Source organism: Leopardus geoffroyi, chromosome B3 (genome assembly GCF_018350155.1).
Source record: "Leopardus geoffroyi isolate Oge1 chromosome B3, O.geoffroyi_Oge1_pat1.0, whole genome shotgun sequence".
Lineage (NCBI taxonomy): Eukaryota > Metazoa > Chordata > Mammalia > Carnivora > Felidae > Leopardus > Leopardus geoffroyi.
This window is the reverse complement of record NC_059337.1, coordinates 65,892,347-65,912,265: the sequence shown is the minus strand read 5'-3', so window position 1 is coordinate 65,912,265 and position 19,919 is coordinate 65,892,347. Positions and strand designations below refer to the sequence as shown.

Sequence of the window (19,919 nt, the reverse complement as noted above, 5' to 3'; positions counted from 1 at the left end):
ACATATTTACTGTTTTAGTTTTTAGATAAGGAATCGGTTCAGACGTTGACAAGCCTACCCAAGATTACAGAGCTCAAACCAAGTCTCCTCATTTCACATTCAGTGGCCCTTTAAAAAAAAAAAAAAAATATATATATATATATGTATATATATATATATATATATATATATATATATATATATATATACACACACACACACACACCATGCTGTCTCTTAGACAGCCTAGACTTTAACACTCTGAGGAAGCAGGAGACTCTAGATTCTGTTCACATACTGGACAGTGAAAGGGAGCATTTATACTATCGAAACCAGGCCCCAGATAAGACATTCTGGACTGTTCCATAACCAGTTTCTTCTTCACCTCTATCACACTCTATCTCAGAAGGCTCACCAGGATGTTCAGTTCATTAGTACCAGTACTCTCTGATGCTATCATTTAGCAGAACTGAGCAGTTGTCAAATGTTTATATGGCTCTAGAAAGCATAACTTAGATGATGTTCTCTCCTGCTCCAGGCATTTGGGATCTGTTTGGCAAAACCTGATTTCCTCATCTCACACAGACCAGGAAAGTAAGCGGTAACTTTGGCTGCCCAGTTCCATTGGTCAAAGCCTCCTGCTAGCCATTCAGCTAGATTAAAATAAGAATTATATTACATATTTATTCTAAGAACCAGGCATAGGGTTGAATGCTTTATATTCCCTTATTCAATCCCTGCAACAACCTTACTAAGTTGGTTCTAGAATTATCCCCATTCTACAGATATGGAAAACGAAGCTTAGAGAGGGTAACTGCTCAAGATCAAAAATCGACTGTGTTGCTGATTCCAGGCCCTGCGTTTTGTTTTGCTTTGCCCCTGATAATGAGTAACTGAGAGTCATGACACAGGCAGAATCATATGCCTGGAAAGCATATGAAAGGACATGTATTGTTTCCCTTCCATTAGAGTGGGACACATCCAACTTCCCCCAGACCCAGGCCCTGTGCTGCTAACTTTGATACACTGGATCACCTCATTGAAAAAAAAAAAAAAAAAGGAGCCATCTAGGTCTACACGTGATGAAGAGAACTAATTAAAAGGCAGAATAGTTTAAGTCAGCATCTCTCCTCCTGTCTGTCGTGTGCATGTATGTGTGGGTACAAGAAAAAATTTGAGATGACTAAGTTAACTGTCACATGGTCTTTATGAACTCACTGGAGAAGAGATACGTGTTCCTCTAATGTAACATGGAGCTGTATTTACTCATAACTTGGGTACACTGTCTCTGCAGGATGATAAACTTTAAAACTCATTTTTACTACCAGAGACACTTACAAAACCCCATAAAACAATCTCTAATGGACGAGAAGCCAAATGACTGAACACGTGAAAGGCAGGTTTCATCACTCTCCCTCACCACCAGACACGGAGAGAGGAGTAAAGCATTTTGCCACGAACAAAGGGCACAGTTTTTAGACCCTGCAGTTTCAAGAAGGCTGTGTGATATGACATCACTTTAAAGTAAATTTGCTTCTGATTCCGTACACATATCTTTGAAAGAAGTCCCACATCCCCTAAGTGTGAGCTTTAGCCCCGTGTTTTCAAATAAGAAAACCTTTAGTTAGAGACTGGTATGAGCAAGCAGTGTCTTTGTATAGGAGCACTTCCTGTTTTCATTCCGTGATCAAATATATTCTTTGCAGCACAACTAGAAAGCTCTCGAACGTGGCAAGTGGAGGTGCCTGAGAGCCTAATTGAGCACACTAAGGGCTTCTTGGCGTGGAGGAGTGTTTCATGGTTATGAATAAACCGTTAGCCCTGGTATTATTTCTTGCTGTTTTCTTTCTTTAACTATCTTTGAAGTCAAATAAAAACAGTTGTAATGGCAGGCTTACTTTTATGATACCATAATCTCCATGTGTTAGTGAAAGGAATATACTTCCCTAGGATTTCCCTAAGTTCTTTTGCCATTGGGTACTTTCCAGCAAAAGCACATACATTTCCAACAGATTCTTTCTTCAATCTTCACTAGATTTCTTAGTCTGAGAAGCCAAACAGAGCCATCAACCAATAGAGGAGGGGGGTAATAGTATACACAACATTTTCAGCAGGTGAATTGCTCTCTCTCTCTCTCTCTATATATATATATATATAGCTAAATATATATAGCTAAATATATATATAGTTAAAAAATATACATATAGCTAAAAATATATATATTTATATATATATTTAGCAACACAAATATATATGAGCTTACTTTTTTTAACGTTATGATGAGTGTTTTGAAGGGGATGTTTAAAAGACATTTTGGAAATTGGGAATTAGAAACCAGAAATTAATTATTTAGGCTCAGATTAAATTTAAATTCAAAGTGCTTAACTCCGAATATGGAAATTGCTCAATTCATCAAATAGTTTTTTTTTTAATGCCACTTTGGATTTAGTTTAAATATTTCCTTCAATATAATCAATGAGCCGCAAGTTTATTAGTTTTTTCCTTAAAGTCGGTGGTGCTCAGGAATTTGAGACTGTTTTAACTGTTACAGTTGTAGTGGAACTTGTTCTTCCAAGAAAACTGAAGGTTAATGATTTTTGTCATATTGAGACTAAGACTTAACAATTGCTACAGTTGGCCTTTGTTGAGGTGGGGTTCTTTTTTCTCTGGGCCTTTTGAGGTATTCAGAATAGGTGACAATAGCATGCAGTTGAGAACATATGTAGAGAGACCCCTGTGGCTTATTGGAAAAAGTTGCTCCGTGCTGGTTGGGTGTTTGGAAAAAAAAATACAACCAGAGTTCTTTTATGTTCTGCTAGTTAATGAATGCATGAATGTCAAAATGGGCCAATGGCCCATTCAGGGGGCAAAGCCTTAGCAGCCCCCTTCTTTAAGAACACATCCTGAGATGCAAAATACATTTGCTTAACAAATTAAAATAATGAGATAATTCAATTAGCTTCTTTTTAAAAAAAGAAAGAAAAAAGGGTACATCGGGGATTATTGTAATACAAGAACAGGTCATACCGCTCAAAAGAGAACAAACCAGTTTGAAATAATGTTAAAGAGACTAATAATGGAGGAATGCACACTGAATCATGCACTTGTGAAGAAATTTACATGAAATAATAATTTAGACTACATCTATTTTCAGTGAGCTAGAGCCAACATTTCACTTTGAAAGTTGAAATTAATTAAATGACAGAAAAATATAGTGGGCATCTCTATTTCCAAGGACTTCCTCATGCCTGTTAGTGCATGTAAGAAAAGAAGTCTAAATTAACATGTCGCTAGTTAGGGGTCTCTATTCTTGGTTTCTGAGCTCAGAATTATAGCTGAGTAAATCTTTCAGCTCATTAAAGATTGGAAAGTAAAAGTTTTACAGGACCATCCTCATCAAAGTTACTGAACCTCTTCTCTGCAGTTGGGGTAAAATCTGGATGAAGAGGGAAAATTTGTTCAAAGAGAAAGCCGAGGAGAATTTCCTTATGATACAAGGGAGGTGCAGGAAAGGCAAGAGAGGGGAGCAGAGAGAACGACTGGGAGACAAAGCCATTGGGAGAAACTAATGAAAGGGGCATGTTGTGAAAGAAGGTCATGGGGAGGAGGGAGAAAAATAGAGCACTTCGCAGAGAGTAAAAAGAAAGGGGATGATCAGAGACTGGGACAGAACAGTGTTCTGGCTACGTGCTCCAGAGCTGAACCAAGAGCTGTGGGTGCAGGAATGGAGGCCGCAGCATGGAGATCCTGCACTGTGTCCCTCTCGCTTGAAAACTGGGGACACATAAGGTCCAGAGAACTTAATGGACTCACTGAGGTTCAGCTAACACAGAGGAGAGCTGAACTCAAAATGCGGGTTTCCCGACTGCTTGGCCGAGGCTATTTGATTCTTTTCTCCCTGCTCCAAAGACAGACATTCGTTAAAATTTTCAGTTGGCTGGAGAGTTCTGCACAAAGTCTTGAGTTCCTTTAACTAGATGAAAGCACTCTCAGTGTGGGGACAAAGTCTTGTGGTCGGTCTGTAGCCCCCTGCACAGCCAAGCCACCAGGGGTGCCCAGCAATCCCTGGCCACCCACAATTTTTCACCAGTGGCCACACTGCATGGTGGGTTCAGTTCAGGACAGGGAGGTGGGAGGCAAGGTATCGACAGGACAAAGCAGGAGGTCCAGCAAGAGCTGTGGACACAGCGTTGGAGTTTCAAGGCACAGAATATAGGTGGTGAAGGACAGAGTCGGCTTGAAGAGAAAGGTGCCAAATCTTCTCTACTCGGAAAGGCTGGGGGAGCAGGAAGTTTTAAAAACAAAGAGAACAGCATTTTGCTTCTCCATATTTCCTCCCCCTCTGACGCTGGGTATACTGATGGCAGAGGTTGTGTGAGATTTATATGCCACTGGTAGAGGGGATAATGATTTTAGCAAAGTCTTCATAGTGCTGTGGGAAAAGCACAGCGCGGGGGACAAGCAAGGTTGGGTTCTGGTGGCAGGCTGACCTTGAGTTAATCACTTCCCTCTCTGGGCCTCAGTTTCCTCACTGGTAAACAGAGCAGCCGAATTCTCGCAGGCTCTGCTGTTCTGTGGTGTTGACTTTGACTACTGAGGGGCTGCAAATAACATGGAGAGGCCTGCTTGTAAAGCAGTTGTTGAAATCTTTATTTTCGGCCAGGAGGGGCTGAGCATGAAGGAAGACGGCGGGAGGAAAGCAAACAGGTGAGCTAGTGGGGAGCAAGCTGTTTGCCTGCCATCCATGTACTCCTGCCCTGCCTTTCTAACTTGCTACTCTAACCAAACAACCCTTCAGTTAAAAATGAGAAACCCCTCCCCTCACACTCACTCGACTTCCAAATTAAAAACATTTTACAGGTTAGTAAATCTCCAGCTGAGGTGATGTAGCAAAGAACAGCTGTGAAGTAATTTTGATAATGATGAGAATAATAGCCGCATGGCAAGGTTCAGGGCTTTGCTGTTGCAGCTTCAGTGCTCCTGAATAGATAAAAGTGATTAAATACTCCTGATTATCCCTGACCAATATGTAATGGATTTACAGCCCTTTCAATTAGTCAGTATTTGCTTAGGACTCATTATTTTGTCTTTGGTTAAGTAATCAGCCCAGAGACTGCATGTTCTGTCTAATTCCTCTGAGCCGAGTCAGTGCAGGGCCCTGACCTTTGAAATGGCCATGGCTGCAAGGCAAGAATAACCACTACCACGGCAGCCTCGTTGGTTCTCCCCTCTAATCCTGACACCACGGGCCAGATCGATACACCTTAGTTTGCTACTAATGTCCTTACATCAAAATGGCCGATTTAGGAATGTGAATTTATCTCTCCCCCCTCCCTGCCGCCACTCCACCCCTTGCCCTTTGTAGCCCAGCTGGAAGAGCAGATCAGCAGTCACCACCATAAATAAAAGTGGAACCTTGTCCTGGACCCATGACACTGTAACTAATGTCATTCAGCATGGCAACACACAAGTTAGAGAATCAAAGAAGACCTTCGGTTTTCAATGCGCTACTCTATGTTTAAGCATTTACCTAAATAGAATGGCCTGAAAACAATATCATAGCAAGACGCTGCCTCTGACGTCTTTACCACTTTCCCAGAATCTCCAAACGAACAGTAAAACAGGAGTGCCTAGTTCCCTTGTAAAAATACATCGTGATTTTTTTGTCATGAGAGTCTTAGAGTCAATAGTGCACAGGGACACGTAAAACCCACTGCAGACAGGAGGACAGAGATAAACTGTTACTTTAAAAACGTTGCATGGTTGATCTCTTCCCAGAAGTGAATAGGGTTAGCTTCTAAGAAAAGGGACTTGAAGAGCTAAACAAGAATCTTTAATCTCCACCTTACAAACAAAGGCTCTGGAGCACCTATAGCCCTTCTGTGTTTGTCACATAAACACGTGCCATGTTTGCAAGCTGCTCCAACGATTACACTTGCACCTGATACCATGAGCTTGGACATGCATGTGGCAAGGTGCTTTTTTTGTTTTTTTGCATCCTAGAGGAGATGGCTTTCGTTAAGACTGTAATCAGCAGTGTGCATGGGTTTCTGAGCTCCTTACAGCCATTTCCCTTGTCTGCAGTTGCCGTATCTGAAGCTGCCCTCACACCTTGTAGCATAAATAACAAGTTTGCTTACATATACTGTTGAGGGCCCTAGACCATATTGAATAAGGTCTGTGCCTGGCTTAGGAAAACCAAAATCTCCTCCTTTCTAGAGGCTGTTCTTCGGATAGTGAAGGCTGACAAAATCTTAGCTGCTCTGTTAGTCATCAGATTTCAAGAAAGGGAAAATAGGCACCTGATTTTTAAAAAATCTGTATCAACCTGTAAAGTTTGCTAGGAGAAGGCAAAACAAGCAAAAACGCTTTCATCTTGACTTACTGTGAGATGCTGGAACAGCCATGCTCTCATGATATTTGTTGCTACTTTGGGGAAAATGCCTCTTTTCTTCTGACGTTTTTTGTCCTTGTCTGGATCATCATCGTCACCTGTGCCAGGTGAGGCTACACTGTTGTCTAAACCATCCCCTGGCAGAAAAAAAAGAAAAAGAAGAAAAAACACATTAGAGGCAACACAGAAAGGGTGCCAACAACAATGTGCAGCTGATGATGAGCTCAGCTCAGCTTGTTGAAAGAAATCCATTAAGCGGGTATATTCTCTTTCATTAAAGTATAATTGGAGACACAAATATGTAAAAGACAAAATTAAACCAGGCCTCTTCAAATGTTAATTTTGTGTGTCTCACACTCGCCCATATCATTAATTCAATTATAATTGTGCGCTTGACACAGTGCAGTAGCTCTTTGTCAATTATGGAATCCAATGTGGGAAAACCGCCATCAGAAAACCCATTCGGTGAAAATCCACTCCCATGCCCATAGTGAACACATACTGTAGGGTAATCAAGTTAAATGTTCTGTAGTCTATATATTCCAGGCTGCCTGCATAGGTGACAGTAACTGTGTCACTGTTCATTGCACATAACACACTGCCTGCTCAGCCCCTCCTAGAACTGTCACCTCCTAAGCACGCACATTCACACACTCCTCAGATGACCCTGCATTCGGCATTTGCATGACATGAAAACTTTTAGCTCTCTGAACCACTGATCATGATCATTATCATTTATACACACACACACACACACACACACACACACATATGAAGGTAGGGTGCTCACTTAATCAGAAGTTTCTATCAACATCTTTCTCTTCTGTGCTTTTCTCCGGCATTAATTGTGCATTAGCAAAAATCATTTACTTTTAACAGTCATAGTTATTTTTTCTTGCCCTCCAGCAAAAATGCCTTGAAAGCCTGCCTGGAGGGCATCTAAATTATGTATCTGAAAAACTCTTCTGGCAAGGCATTGCAGGACCCCTACTTTCTTAAAATTCATACGAGCACGTCTTCCTGTTTTTGGGAAGGCATCAATCAAGAGCAGCAATATATGCCATATCCCTACATTAATATTTGAACTAATAACTTTAAAAAAAGGAAAGAAACAAGATCCGACTTGTGGCATAATCAAATGCAAAATAAATGAAGAATACGGGGACAGCGCTGGGGCTTTATAGATGGCTGTGTTTTCCTTGCACATCATTAGCCTGGAGCCACACGAAAGAGGAAAACAGAGAAGTGGAGAGTTTATGCTCCCTGCTGGTGTTTAAGAAGCTGGGGTCCTGGAAGGACATCTGGGAATTGCACTGAGATGGGGGTTTTTGTAATTTAAGAATAGACATTCATTAGCAGTAAATGCCATAAATCCCATGCTAAGTAAAAACCTTGTCCAAGAAAGCCTAAAACAATAAACTCTGTGCTCAATGTAGCCTGAGCTAGACGTTCCGCAGCTTCCCGGGGAATGTTATAGATCCACCAACTCATTCCCAGACCCGTTCCTTCCTCTTGGACTGGGCCACACCAGCACGTCCTGCCCACCGGGCCCCTCCCCTTCTAACTTCTGGGTCTGCTCCGTGGGCTTCCCTGTACCTGTTCTTTTCCTTCCTCACCAAAAAAAAAAACAAAAAACAAAAAAAAAAAAACCCCTTCAACCTTCTTTGACCAGAAAAGCAGAAAAGCCACAGCAAAGAGCTGGCAGATTAATTTTATTGACATTTCCATTTTCACTGCAATGTGATACCCTCCATCACATGGAAGAGATGACCCTCACTATTTACAGACTGACAGGCCACTTCATTACAACCACCCTGCCCCAAGGCAAAGCAGCTCCCTTCCATCTGCCCAAACACTAGAGCATGACCCCGAAGTTGCTGTTCTCTTTTTCTTTGCCGTCTGTTATGATAAAAAAAAAAAAAAAAAAGAGTCAAAGGGACCCCAAATAGTCAAAGAACTAATCAGAGTACAAGGAAACAAAAGGCATTTGACTTTTGAATACTGAATATATGGAATCTAGTCTTCACCTACATCTGTCTTCATCTGCACACCCGTGTATACTAGGGGTTGCTTGCACAAGGAGACACACACACACACACACACACACACACACACACACACACACACACATACAAGCTTGAGCAGGGACACGCGTACACGCTTTCCACCATGCCAAGGAACTGCTGCAAGGCAAATTCTCACCCACACTAATGGCTTCTGACTGCTCCTTGGCAACCCTAGCATTTTAACCTGGGTGGATGTGCTCTCCAAAATACAGACGCTGGAGCGATCTCATCAGCTGTTCATGTGACACAGATGGAGAGTGGCTATTAGGAGCCAGGCAGTGGGCCTTGGGGATCTGAGGTGCTGTTCTGTAGCCCGAGGCAATTTTGAAAAGCAGTACCCGGAGATGAGGAAAAAAAAACCCACACTGCAAGTCCAAGTTTGAAGTCAGTCAGTCTGTCTGTCTACCTACTGTGGATAAAGATATCTTTGTCTCTCAATGTAAAAATCTATGTGGGCTATCTGGATGTACACTGTGGATAATGTATGTATGGAATGGCTCTTCCTTCAATGTCTTCCAAATATAAAAACACACACTGTAAACAATGCCTGTGTGTATATATTTCTTCCTAAGCACATATGGTTTCTGTGTATATGTTTAAGCTGAAATTGTCAGGATTTTGTTAAAATCTCATTTAGCTTTTTTTGATAGATTTTTGAATATACTTATTTTAAAAGGTTAATGGCTTAATTGAAGGAAGTTCAACCAAAAAAAAAGGAAGAAAGAAAAAAAGAAAGGCATTTGTCTTTTTAACCCAATCAATGACCTTAAAAATGAGAGACGGAATTTCCACAGTGCATTTTCTCCTGTTTAAAAGCAAAGAGGGCTGGTAACACCTTCAAACTATCTAGCTAAAGAAAAAAAATATATAGCTAGATTGAGCATTCTTTGATGACTGACTGAAACTGGAAAAAGGCAGGAGCATCACATGAATTTTAATATAAAGCAGTCCATTTTATGTATTGTAAAATATTTGAAATTGGATCCAGTGTAACAAATAATTGTAAAGAAAATGTGTATGTTTTTATAATAAGTAGGTACTAGACATTAGATTTTTTAAATTAATATTAGTGTTGGGGGTGCCTGGGTGGCTCAGTTGGTTAAGTGTCTGACTTTGGCTCAGGTGATGATCTCGCGGTTCCTGGGTTCAAATCCCGTGTCGGGCTCTGTGCTGACAGCTCAGAACTCAGAGCCTGAAGCCTGCTTCAGATTCTGTGTCTCCCTCTCTCTCTGCCCCTCCCCTGCTCATGGTCTGTCTCTCTCTGTCTCTCAATAATAAATAAACATTTTAAAAATAAATAAATAAAAATAATATTAGTGTCTATACTTCCTTAAAGAGCAGAATTTCCCTCTCCAAACAACACAATAAATAACATTTTTTTTTTGCTCCAACGGACTGTGAACCAACTCCAGTGCGGAGGAATAAGAGCATAAAGAAACAGTTCGAAAGAAAACTGTGTGATCTGCAACCTAAAATAAAATTGTGCAGATGATGCCCGAGTTAGTAACTCTTAAAGTCAACATCGTTTTCTTGTTTTAAGGCTGTGTGTAAGATAGTTGGCAATCCTTGGCACCTGTGCCACATGAGTTTCTGTGCCGAAAAGGCTACATACACCAGCACAGATGTGTGAGCCAAAGGAGGTATATGAGGTGATAGCGTCCATCTCAGCATCTGAAGTTAAGATTCAAAAGTGTGGAATCCTGAGGGCAGGAACTGTTTTTTATCTTTTTATCCTCAGAGCACACCTCTGTGTCTGACCTGGAGCACGAACCCAGTGATTGTCTGTTGGGTGAGTGAACAGCTGAACTCACGCATGAGCTTATTCGAGGACCCTCTCCTCTTTCTGACAATCCCAAACTGGGGCAAGCGCGCTCATTATAGTGCCTAAGGGGCTGGGTTGCCTGTGTGCACACAGCCACTTCTAACATGCCAGAAATGGTGCTTCTTAAAAGAACTCCGGGTGCATTGGGGCCTTTTTGAGGGGCTGAACCACCAGCCATCCCACTAGCATTGCCACCTCTCTGATTGTGAAAAACCACAGCAAAAAATAATGTAATTCTTCTTCTAAAAGGTTGCTAATCCCTTCTCTAAGGGCACAGTCTAAATTGGGGGCAAAGATACTCAAAAAGTGGTGCATTACTTCAATGTATTGTGGGTGACCATGGAAAGAAATATTTAAGGCCTATAGATAGACAACTCTGAAGTGGATTAAACCATCAGGGGAGATTGTTAAAAACACAGGTCTCTAGGCCTTATCCTATATTTATAGAATCAAAATATCCCAGGGCAGGGACAAGGAATTTATATTTTTAACAAGCTCCTTGGGTTTGTTTATACAACCAGCCTAGCATTGGTTCTCAAACTGGCTTTTGGAAGCCACTGAACTAGATGACCTTCTAATTTGAAAGAAAATGCAACCTAAAGGACAGGTAGGTAGTCACAAGTCTATTCTACTCCCATACATGGGGTCAGTGGTCATGGGGAGCAACTACAGCGTGGCCCAGGCCTTACTCACTACGGAAGAGTCACTATGTTCTCTATCACATCTACTGGCCAACAGAATGTAGCCCCATCCTGACCTTCTGGTGATGAGAGATAAAAAGGAAGAAAAAGCTCTAGAACACTGGCTCTCAGAATATGGACCGGCAGCTTTAGCACTGGCAAAGAAATGGTGAGCAATGCATATCCCTGGACCCTCCCAGACCTACTGAATTTGAGTCGCCGGGGTGGGGCCTAATAATCTGAATGTTACCAAGTGTTCCAAGTGATTTTAGTGACCACCCAAGTGTAAGAAGCGCTGCTGAAGAACACACTGAAGACCCCCTAAACCTGCTACCCTTGGCGGTTGCTGTCTGAAGGCCTGACTCTAATGCCTGGGTCTTCTTCCAGTTTTAAGACTCTGAGGTATTTTGAGAGCATCTGTGGCTGGATTGACACCCAGGCTCTGGAGGAAATCACACATACTTTCCACAGCTGAGCATACTGTGCTCAGAACAGGGCACTGCTCTGGAAAGCAGCCCCAATCCACACCTACCTAAAGACCAATACTGAGACAGTTTATTAGTTGTAGGAAGCTAAATCCTGGGATATCCATGGTAATGGGTATCCAGGTATAGGCAAAATCCATATCCATAGCTGTGTATCCAGTGAATCCTCAGATGATTCTAAAGCAGAAATTCCCAATCCATACAACCGTAGGTCATAAAAACTATGCAGGCAAAAGGACATCACTTCCTTTCATTGGCACATTGTCTTATTCCATTTAGCCAAAAATCTATCTATATTTTAGGCATCCATTTCTTGGCTTGGAATAAAGCAATGATATCAACAGTGATGATGTGCCATGATGAGTCTGATATCACCAGGATGTGGCCCTCTTGCCCTATCAGAACTACAATGCAGCAACCAAGAAGGTCCATCGTCTTGTACCCTTGTACCTACTCCACTCCTCTCCATAAACAAAACAAAAACAAAACAAAACAAAACACAGACTTTTGCCAGTGAGAAAAATGAGGCCAGGATTTTAGGTGGTGGCTCAAGATTCCACAGCTATGTGTGGTCTAGAATGAACTAGAATCCAGGTAACTTCAAGTCCAGTATTATGGCCACTGGTATTCTCACATTAATATTGTAAGTTATCTTTCACTTTTTAAAGCATTACTTCATTTGAACCCTGTTATCAGTGACAGATCTAAGCAAGGTTTGATCCCACAGGTAAAATTCTAAGTGCAGAGAAGAGATTAGATATAGGACCCAGGAGTTGGGACTGAGCTAGAGTTGGTCTGGGCTAGTCCAGGTTCAAAGAGAAATGTATAAACTTTTCTCCCAAAAGTAAGCCAGGGCCTGAAGGGCTTTGGATATACTCAGTAGAGCAACAGACTTTGGGACTCAGGATTTCTCCAAACGGGTTTCTTGTCATCCGAGTGGAGACACCAGACTGACCTTCAGGGCTTAGAGATGGCTACAAATATTTGAGAACTGACTGTCCACACAGTAAGGATCTCAGGAGCTCTGTGCAGTGCTATTAAACACTTCACAGAACTGTGATTAAGACAATATAGCCCCCTGCCTCAAAGTCACCTTTTTAAAGCTAGAATAAGGTTGTTACGACATTTGCCGCAATGTCAATTAACAAAGGACAAGTAAATACGCATGTTGGTTGGTAGCATTTGGAGCTCTTTTGAGTAAGTTGGTGATGCATTATTTAATTCTCCCTCCACCAAGTTTTAGACCAGGTTTCATAGTTAAATACATTCACACAAAATATATACTGTAAAAAAGAAAGACATCTCATCTGAAAGAACATGGCTTCACACCCCCTATTTTGCTAAACAGAAATGCACTACATTCATTATCATTTTCATTGTGTGCAATGGAAATCCACTAATTTCATACACACACACACACCCTTTCTAAACAATCTATTTCCAGGAATTAGGTATATTCATGAATACATAGATATTTATGTATGTGATCATAAACCTATATGTATATAAACTGTATTGTATCTTTTTCAAATAAATCACCAATTTGTACACAAGTGTCCAAATATATTTATAGATGAACTGCATACTTTGGCCTGTAATGATACACGTGTGCGTGCACGCACACACACACACACACAAATTTACAGAGTTCTTAAGATGGTGTTATTTAATGTTAAATAGAGTGGTCTCTTTTCTACCCATTTCTCTATCTCTAGAATTCAGGCCCCTCTTCTTTATCAATACAGCTGTCGCGTTCATTATCTTCATTATCACAAGTCCCTCTCATCGGGCACTTGCAGTGTTCCAATCCTCATGTAATTTTCACAGCAAATGAATGAAATAACTATTACCAATTCCATTTTACAGATAAGAGAACATAGATTCAGAGAAATTAAGTGACTTGTCAAAGGTCACATAGTTAGCATGTGGCCCAGCGTGCTAGTCCTCCAAAGCCCACACTCCCGTCTTCTATCCTCTCCCTCAACCTGCTCAGAGGACGAGAGAATGAAAAGGGAATCTTGCTTCTGGATAAGCACTCACTGCCCCAGAAACAAACTCCAAGGGTAAGGCCTTGTATATGTAACACTGATGTTCCAAGGGGACAGTGGGTGACAGCACATTTAAAATATAAATGGGGGCACTGGGTGGCTCAGTCAGTTAAGCGTCTGACTTTGGCTCAGGTCATGATCTCATGGTCTGTGAGTTCGAGCCCCCTAGTGGGGCTCTGTGCTGACAGCCTGGTTGCGTGTCTCCCTCTCTCTCTGCCCCGCCCCTGCTCATACTCTTATCTCTCAAAAATGAAGGTTAAAAAAAAATTAAAAGTAAACGTGAACCACGAAACAAGCAGATGCATATTTTACCCAAACAGGTATAGCCATTATCTATAGATAGGATCGTTATTGATCCCTGTGGATGTAAATGTCAAATTAATTATAACTTTGAAATAGAAGCATCTGTGGAATTTCAAAGACTTCTCTGAGCCAAGGGATCATTCAAGATTCCATGCCTTCAGTCCTTTCCCCTTGGCTTGGATTGTCCTTTCTCTTCATTTTTACTCCCCCTCCTTCCCAGTCTTGTCAAGGCAAACTCCTAGTCAGCCTCCACAACCCAATGAAAAAGGAACCTCTTTTGCAAAGCTTTCTCCAGTTCCCAAGACAGAGTTAGTACACTATGCTTTCTACTTCTTCAGCGGTTTGTTCTTGCCTGTTATATACACTTTGTCTTTTGCAATTTATCTTTTTACTCATTTCTCTGTCCTCCTTAACTGTGAACTTTCCCAAGGCAGGGGCTGTGTCATTTCTGATGCCCAAGCCCCGACACGGGGTAAACACTCAAATGTTACTGGAACGGACACATGGGTAGCAAGATCCTTGAGACATCTTATTAGGACCCAATGAGAATGTAACCTTTGAGGAAACTATCCATGAAGGAGATCCCTTGGCTCTGGTAACTTGTTCTAGGAGCCACCATGCCTTGGGCTCCATCGTTCCCTGTGAGCACTGGGTATCATGGTATCGTGCCCAGTGTTTTACTGTTTGCATACGTGTGTGGTCCTCCTCAGAGATGCTCCTTACGTGTCTGAGACATGCGTCAGCTACTATTTATGAAAACTCCATCTCACACTTGCCCTATTCCAAACGGGAAGAGGGAGTGCTGGGAGATAGCGGGCTGTGCACTGCCCGGGCCGTTCAGATTACTCAGAACGTTACCGCTAAAGATGAAGTATTAGGTAGCTGTGGAACTGTAACACACAGTACTTTGTGAACCCATTCCCTATGGTCATTTCTTTTTTTTCTCTCAATATAATACTTTGGAAACAGGATTAAAATATTCGGAGAGGCACAAAGTTATTTTCTTTTGGGGACTACCTTCCAGGAGTTTAATTTAGGACATCCCACTGAGAAACCTGCATTAGGGTTTCAAATGAGGTGAAGAAGAAGAAGAAAAAGAAAGAGAAGGAGGAGGAGGAGGAGGAAGAAAAGCTGCCTTTGCCTAGTTCTGTTCTCGATGAAAGCCCTGCAAACCTCGCTTTCCAAGAACCATCCACAAAGTCAATCTTTTCGCACATGCCATTTACCTTTTTTCAGATCAGGTTGGGGGAAGGGAAAGCTGAAGACTCAGAAATGTGGGGAGGGTAAGGGGCCAGAGGTGGGGTGAGGGGCCAGCAGTGAGACCTGCTAATTACTGATCTCTTTTACTCTCCTGCTGTGCTTAACTGTCTGGACACGTTAAAGTGAAATTTTTCTGTGATTTTTCAAGTGACTAGTTCATGGCCCACTAGCATGGAGGGAAGCAGAAGAGATGAAATGCTTTCGTTTACATGCAACATTTACTAACTGTGTGGGTTTCCGACATTAAAGAGAGGACAGTGACCCAGGCCACCTTTTTCACACTCAAAAGAGCACTGAAAAAACAAGTCTTCATCGGCTTACCTCAGGCTTCCCTGGTCCTGAACACCCTCCCCCCGGGGTTGGAGCAGAAAGGGGAAAACAGAGGGGATTTTATGCTCCTTTCTCTTCAACTTTTCAGGCGGTATAAGCAGCATTTAGCAAATTCAGCCCCAAATGGCTCCAAATGCTCAGAGCTGCAGGGGCTCCTTCTTTGTTATCCTCCCTCTATTTACACAGGATTTATGCAGGCTCTCCACTGAAGAGACCTAAAGCACTTCCATTCTCACCGGCTCTCCCCCGCTTGTGGCCCCGGCGGCTTCACCCAGGCCTGCCCCGGGGGATTTCTGTACCCTGGAGAAGGCCACAAACTGCTCCCTAACTGGGTGATCCGGAGCCGACCGGGTGGTGGGGGCAGCTGCGGCGCGGGGGCCTGTGAACAGGAGCTCACCTTCCAGCAGAGGACCGAAAACCCAGCCAAGGCTGTGCAAACGCGTGTCCAGAGACAAACAACATGCACTTTAAAATATGCATCTATACGATATAATGCAAAGTGGTGGGTGAAAAAAAAAATTCAGACTGCAGCTTGGATGAAAACCACTTCACCCACTGGTTGGAAAAATAAAGTGTAAAAACAGACAGATGGACACATATGTAAATGTGGCTGTGTTTTAGGCTTTAGCTGGCAACGTGAGTGTCGTAGTATAGTTTTGCACGCCTGTATTTTCCATATCATGTTGAATCCTGTTAACTGTTGAACAGAAACATCCTCATACTGGTCCTTGACCAAATCAGTCCCCTCAATTTACCCGTCAGGAGCCATAAAATGGCTTTGTTTATTGACTGGAACCCTCTAATCCTTGAGAGAGCATAAGTGAAAGAAAGCTTCCAATAGTCTTTGCCTATGCTTCACTTAAGTTGGTTCCCCTCGTTCGAAATATGTAACTTCACTTGAAATTTTTTGAAATGTTTCAAGAAAGGACATTTATTCTCCTAACTTTCCACAGAATTCTCCAAAGGATATTGACTGAACCCGGTAAGAAAGTATATTCCTTTGCCATTATAATTCAGCAGATTGCTTAATCTCTGCGGTAGAGCATACAAGAATGTACTTTTTACTCAGTTACCGGACAAGCACATATAAAAATACAGAGTAGGTTCTGAAGTTATTCACAGTACATCGTAATAAAGCTCTTCTGGGCACTCTAATGATTCATTTTTAGTGATCTCTCCAATGCCCTTTCCCACAGTGAACACTCAGATTTTATTAAGGTGGAAAGCAGGGACAAATGTCCACTCGAGTCCCAGCTCTCAAATTTGAGTCTCCTTGCACTACACTACCTACAGCTAAAGCTTTTCTAATGTTCTGTTCACCTCCCTGGAGTGGTGTTTCAGCTAACAGAGTCCACAATCTTTCAGCCCTGAACACACAAGGCTGCCATCTTCAAGTCATCCTGGGAATGTGCCAGATACCATCATCTCCCTCCTGCCGTACAAAGAACCAGAAAGAGAGACCAAGAGAAGACCAAGCTGATCATGTTACCAAGAGCCCAGAATGCGCCTCTCAGAAGGTTAATCTTTGAACCAGTAAATGTTATAATTAGGAGCCTTGAAGTCGGGCTGAGGCTGGCCATTGAAAGAGAGACCCTAAAAGAGAAAGTATGAACGGAACACATTTCTTTCACCTAACGGTTGACACAAAGGTCATGATTTTTATGGGAAATGGCACAAAAATGAGTTGTTATGATATATGAGTCCCTTTCCCACATCTCCTACAAAAGAAAAAGGGTGTCTGGGGAGAGATGTCTTCCCAATTTCACTTAGCTATGTTTCAGTACAAATTGTGAAAATTATGCAAATAGCTATTTTGGCACCTTTGCTAGAGGAAAACATTATTAAATTATGCTCTAAGTATTTTGTCTGCGTTAGTAATTACTCTCATGTAACTGTAAATATAAATAGCTGTTATTCTGTTTAAATTTTTAATCATGCAAAATATTGTCACACAAAATGTCCTTCTGTTGCAGTCTAACTGGGATTTTCTTTTTTAAAATATCCATATTTAACTGAAGTGGACTATTTTTAGCATTGTAAAGTGTTTTCGTAAAGATAGCTGGCTAACATCTCTGAATCAACAGGTCTTTCAAGGAAAGATACGGCCTTTGTATTTGCGAAAAGAGTTTCCTACGAAAGGGCTTTTATGTAAAACACACATTCAACATTTTATACTAAAACTAGAATATAGTTAGTCTGCTTCCAAGGATGTATTGACCACATCAAGCCTGTATTTTCAGTACATGCCGCTAATATTCTCATCTTACCATTAACTATAGGGTTTTATCTCTAATGGTCTCTTTTAGCATACTTTAATATGAACTGAAATGTTAAATATCAACCAGTAATAAAATCTGGTAGGAGGAATAACAAAAAACATAATTTTATGTGGCAGAAGTGATTTCATTCAATTTTTAGGATCCGTACGCCAATATCTCATTTGCTGTCCAAAAGAAAAATAGGGACAATGCGTTTTTCTGATGTCAAACAGTTGATCAATTTGAATTCTTACTCTGCTATCTCTCTGTGAATTTCTATCAGCAGACACTATTTTCAAACAGCCGGACAACCAAAACAAAAAGACTGATTATTTCCCACTTTCGTGATTATTATAAAATGAAAACAATAGAATATTTTAATAAAAGTGCAACTTTGCAACTGATATTGTTAATGCAAAAAGAAATTCTTTACCTTAAGAGAAAAGAGAGCCATCTAGGTAATAATAGCAGCAATAATAATAATGCTCACTGAGACCACTAGATTCAGATACCTATCAACACTCCCTCTGGGATATTTTCAGGAAGCTAGTCATAGCTACGTATAGAAAAAAGAACAATAGTACCTATGAAGTTGATAGCTGGCGTTAGGTGAATACTTTTCAAATCATCAACACATCAGAATTGGAGAATATTTGTTAATTATTTTTAAATTGCATTTTTATTTTTCAAAGAATATTTTCACACATCTTTGGATTTTTGCTTAAGAAGTTTATAAACTAAATTACTAACATTTAAAAAGTAGCTCCCGTCCATTTAGGCATTCCACTTATTTTGATTTGATGGTTTTAAATAAATCTATTACTATGATTTGAGAACAAGCAGATATGTTTTTGTAATGTAGTGCAGGGATCTACCACATATATGTAATAGCCCTAAGGGAAATAAATAATATGCCTGCTTAATAAAAATAATCTAAAATAGTATGAATTGATTATTTTTCATATAGCCTATGTACCAAAGAACTACAGACACAGGGTCCTTTAAAAGTGTACTAAAATAAAATAAAATAAAATATCTTTTTATTTTTTTTTTTTTAATTTTTTTTTCAACGTTTATTTATTTTTGGGACAGAGAGAGATAGAGCATGAACGGGGGAGGGGCAGAGAGAGAGGGAGACACAGAATCGGAAGCAGGCTCCAGGCTCTGAGCCATCAGCCCAGAGCCCGACGCGGGGCTCGAACTCCCGGACCGCGAGATCGTGACCTGGCTGAAGTCGGACGCTTAACTGACTGCGCCACCTAGGCGCCCCTAAAATATCTTTTTAAAGTAGGCTCCACACCCAATGTGGGGCTTGAACTCATGACTCTGAGATTAAAAGTCACATGCTCTAGGGGCACCTGGGTGGCGCAGTCGGTTAAGCGTCCGACTTCAGCCAGGTCACGATCTCGCGGTCCGGGAGTTCGAGCCCCGCGTCGGGCTCTGGGCTGATGGCTCAGAGCCTGGAGCCTGCTTCCGATTCTGTGTCTCCCTCTCTCTCTGCCCCTCCCCCGTTCATGCTCTATCTCTCTCTGTCCCAAAAATAAACGTTGAAAAAAAAAAAATTTAAAAGTCACATGCTCTACCAACTGAGCCAGCCACGCGCCCCTAAAAAGTATACTTTGAATGGAGAATGACTACTACCGGGTATGGGGTTTCTTCAAGGGTGATAAAAATGTTCTAAAATTGGTCATGGTGATATTTGCACAGCTCTATGAATGTAAATTATATAGTATGTGAATTATATCTCAATAAAAGTCTTTTTTAAAAAGAACACATTTTTACCCCCTTATACAAAAAAAGCACGCTGCAAAAGATATAAAATCCTCGCAACAGAGTTTTGAAGGTGTCATATATGTTTCTGAATTACTTTAAAACAATGTGATTTTAAGGCTACTTACTGATGTCTTCTCAGCACCTTGCACGTGGACAAATGTATGTACTCAAAGACACTCGGGGTGAATTTTATACCGTTTATGTTTCAAAGATATCCTTTAATGGAAAGTCAATTGATCTTTTTTTGTAATTTAAAAAAAAATTAAGTTTTATGTATTTTGAGAGAGAGGGAGGGAGGGAGGAAGGGAGACAGGGAGGGAGAGAGAAAGAGAGTGCATACGCACAAGCAGGAGGGGGGCAGAGAGACAGAATCCCAAGCAGACTCCACACTGTGCGCACAAAGCCTGATGTGGGGCTCGATCCCACGAACCATGAGATCATCTCATGAGCTGAAATCAAGAGTCAGACGCTTAACTGATTGAGCCACCTAGGTGCCCTAGAAAGTAGATTGATATTTATAC

At 41.3% G+C, this 19,919-nt stretch overlaps 1 protein-coding gene across 10 annotated transcripts in view; it reads right to left on the bottom strand.

The window, feature by feature from the left end:
- Positions 1-19,919, bottom strand: part of MEIS2 (Meis homeobox 2) — a 211,113-nt gene that overhangs the window by 138,955 nt on the left and 52,239 nt on the right. For all 10 annotated transcript variants that reach the window (XM_045450087.1, XM_045450083.1, XM_045450085.1 and 7 more), the window contains one exon: positions 6,365-6,510. In XM_045450087.1, the coding sequence (XP_045306043.1) occupies positions 6,365-6,510 (146 nt within the window). The remainder of the gene's footprint in view (positions 1-6,364; positions 6,511-19,919) is intronic.